The 1878-nt window shown below is 60.6% G+C and overlaps 1 protein-coding gene across 2 annotated transcripts; it reads right to left on the bottom strand.

Annotated features, from left to right (window-relative positions):
- Window positions 1-635: 635 nt before the first annotated feature.
- On the bottom strand, window positions 636-1567 carry LOC309965970 (uncharacterized protein C11orf86 homolog; the record flags this gene model as incomplete). Of its 2 annotated transcripts, none has more annotated exons than XM_082845842.1 (2): window positions 636-734; window positions 1298-1567. In XM_082845842.1, 2 exons carry the CDS (start codon window positions 1565-1567, stop codon window positions 636-638), a joined length of 369 nt encoding a protein of 122 aa, XP_082701968.1. The 2 variants fall into 2 exon arrangements, with proteins under 2 accessions (XP_082701968.1, XP_082701969.1); XM_082845843.1 differs by having other exon boundaries at window positions 636-731.
- Window positions 1568-1878: the final 311 nt, after the last annotated feature.

The following is a 1878-nucleotide window of genomic DNA, read 5'->3' as shown; positions in this document are numbered from 1 at the left end:
AGAGAAGTGCCAGGAGACGCCCAGCCTCCTGGGGACCTGCCCCTGGTGCTTCTGCCCCATGATCTGGGAAGCTCTGGACCCCACCTGCCCCCAGGGGGTTGGGAGAGGACTGGGGGCGAGTTAGTCAGTAGGAAAACCATTTACTTCAGTTCAGCAACTTTTATTCCTGTGTTCAACGCAGTGTTGGGCATTGGGTAGGGGCGGGGCCAGAGATGCCAAAGAGAATAATCCCCTCCCGCCTCTGGGCCTCAGTTTTTCTCGCACAGGGAGGGAAGGTTTCCTCTGTTTCCTTCATGGGGAGGCTGTGAGGACAGTGACAATACACGACAAGACATAGTCCTTGCCCTGGAGATGGGCTCACCCTCTGGGAGGGAGGCCCATGCCCTGCCCACCACTAGCAGCTGGCAAGAAGGGCGGCTGGGGCCCTGTGACCAGGTGATGCGCCAGAGGCTCTCAGCCACGGGTCTGGCTTCACTGAGCTCTGTCCTGGTGACAGAGGCCTCAACGGGCCACGTAAGGAAGGGGAACAGTCCACGCAGAGGAGGTCACTCCGTTCACAGTCCAGAGGGCCACGAAGAGGTAGGTCATGCCATCTCCTCCAGGTGCAGCGAGGACCCACACCGCTGCTAGCATCCTTAGCTGGTGGTGCCCAGCGAGGGCTGTGGGGAGGCCGACTGGCTCAGGGTCACGCTGGGGAAGCTGGTGACAAAGCTCTCCCACCTTTTCCTTATCTTCTGCAAGACAGGAGGGACCGAGATCAGGGCCCAGGTCTCTGGACTGGGTGGTGGGCTTCAGGTGCTGTTCCACCTACAGCCACGAGGTGGTGGTAGACCCCAGAGACAGAAGCATGGCTCACTAGCCACCCTTCCTCCTAGAGGAAGCCGGCAGCTCCCACCCAGGGGGGCCGGATCACCCCCTTTTCCGGGGGAGAGGGGAGCACAAGATGTAACCCTGGGGAAGTTGTACTGGCTGATCTCTTGCCTCCAGCAAAATCCACCCATCCAGCACGCTGACAGATTGATCATCTCGGAACAGCTCTGACCGTATCACCCACCTGCTCTAAAACCTTCCCTGACTCCCCAGTGCCTATGGGATAAACCCCAAAGGCCTTCAGGCTCCCCTGAAATACAGTTCTTGGATATCTCTCTCTCCAGCCCCTTCCCCAGACAGCTCTGTTATCTTTTTGATCTACAACCCCATACATTTCTGCCTCTGAGCCTTTGCTGCCCTGGGTCCTGCTCCTGGGGACCTCCCCCTCCCCTCTAGCCCTCCTCCATCCACCAGCCCTCAGCCAAACCTGTTGATATTGCCTCAGCCACCACTGGCTGCCTTCTTGCTGGGCTTGGATCAGCTGCTCTGTGTCCCCCGGGCTCCCTGGCAGTTGCTCCTGCCCGGGGGCATCCAGCCTTTCTGGGCCTCCGTCTGAGGACCTGGACTTCTCACGACCCTGTCTGAGGCTCAGCGCCCGGCGCAGTTGGCCTGCCAGGGGCCTCCCGCAGGGCTCCTGGAGCTTGCTATAGGAGGGCCGTGGTCCTCGCAAGGACTGGCTGCGTAGCCCTGTCCCCATGGTTCTGGAGGCTGCAGGCACAGGACTGCTCCAGCCCCTTGGCGAGCCCCTGGCCTTCTGAGATGGCCTGGTGCCTCCACCCACCTGACAGGAGCTCACTTGGGGACAAAGGTTGGTGCTGCTGAGGTGGCCGTTGTAAACCAAAGGGCGGGTGGAGAGGCGGTGTTGTGGGTGACTCAGGGATGCTTGACCTCGGTGGCCTGCCCTCCTCTTCCTCCTCCAGGCAGCCTTCCCTGACCACCCCACCACAAAGATCTTGCCCTCCCCTGAACTCCTGTAGTCCTGGCTGTCCAGACTCATTTCGTTGACAG

Source organism: Leucopleurus acutus, assembly GCF_964270905.1.
Source record: "Leucopleurus acutus genome assembly, chromosome: 8".
In the NCBI taxonomy this organism is placed as follows: Eukaryota; Metazoa; Chordata; class Mammalia; order Artiodactyla; family Delphinidae; genus Leucopleurus; species Leucopleurus acutus.
The sequence above is the reverse complement of the archived record's forward strand: the minus strand, read 5'-3'. Positions and strand labels throughout refer to the sequence as shown.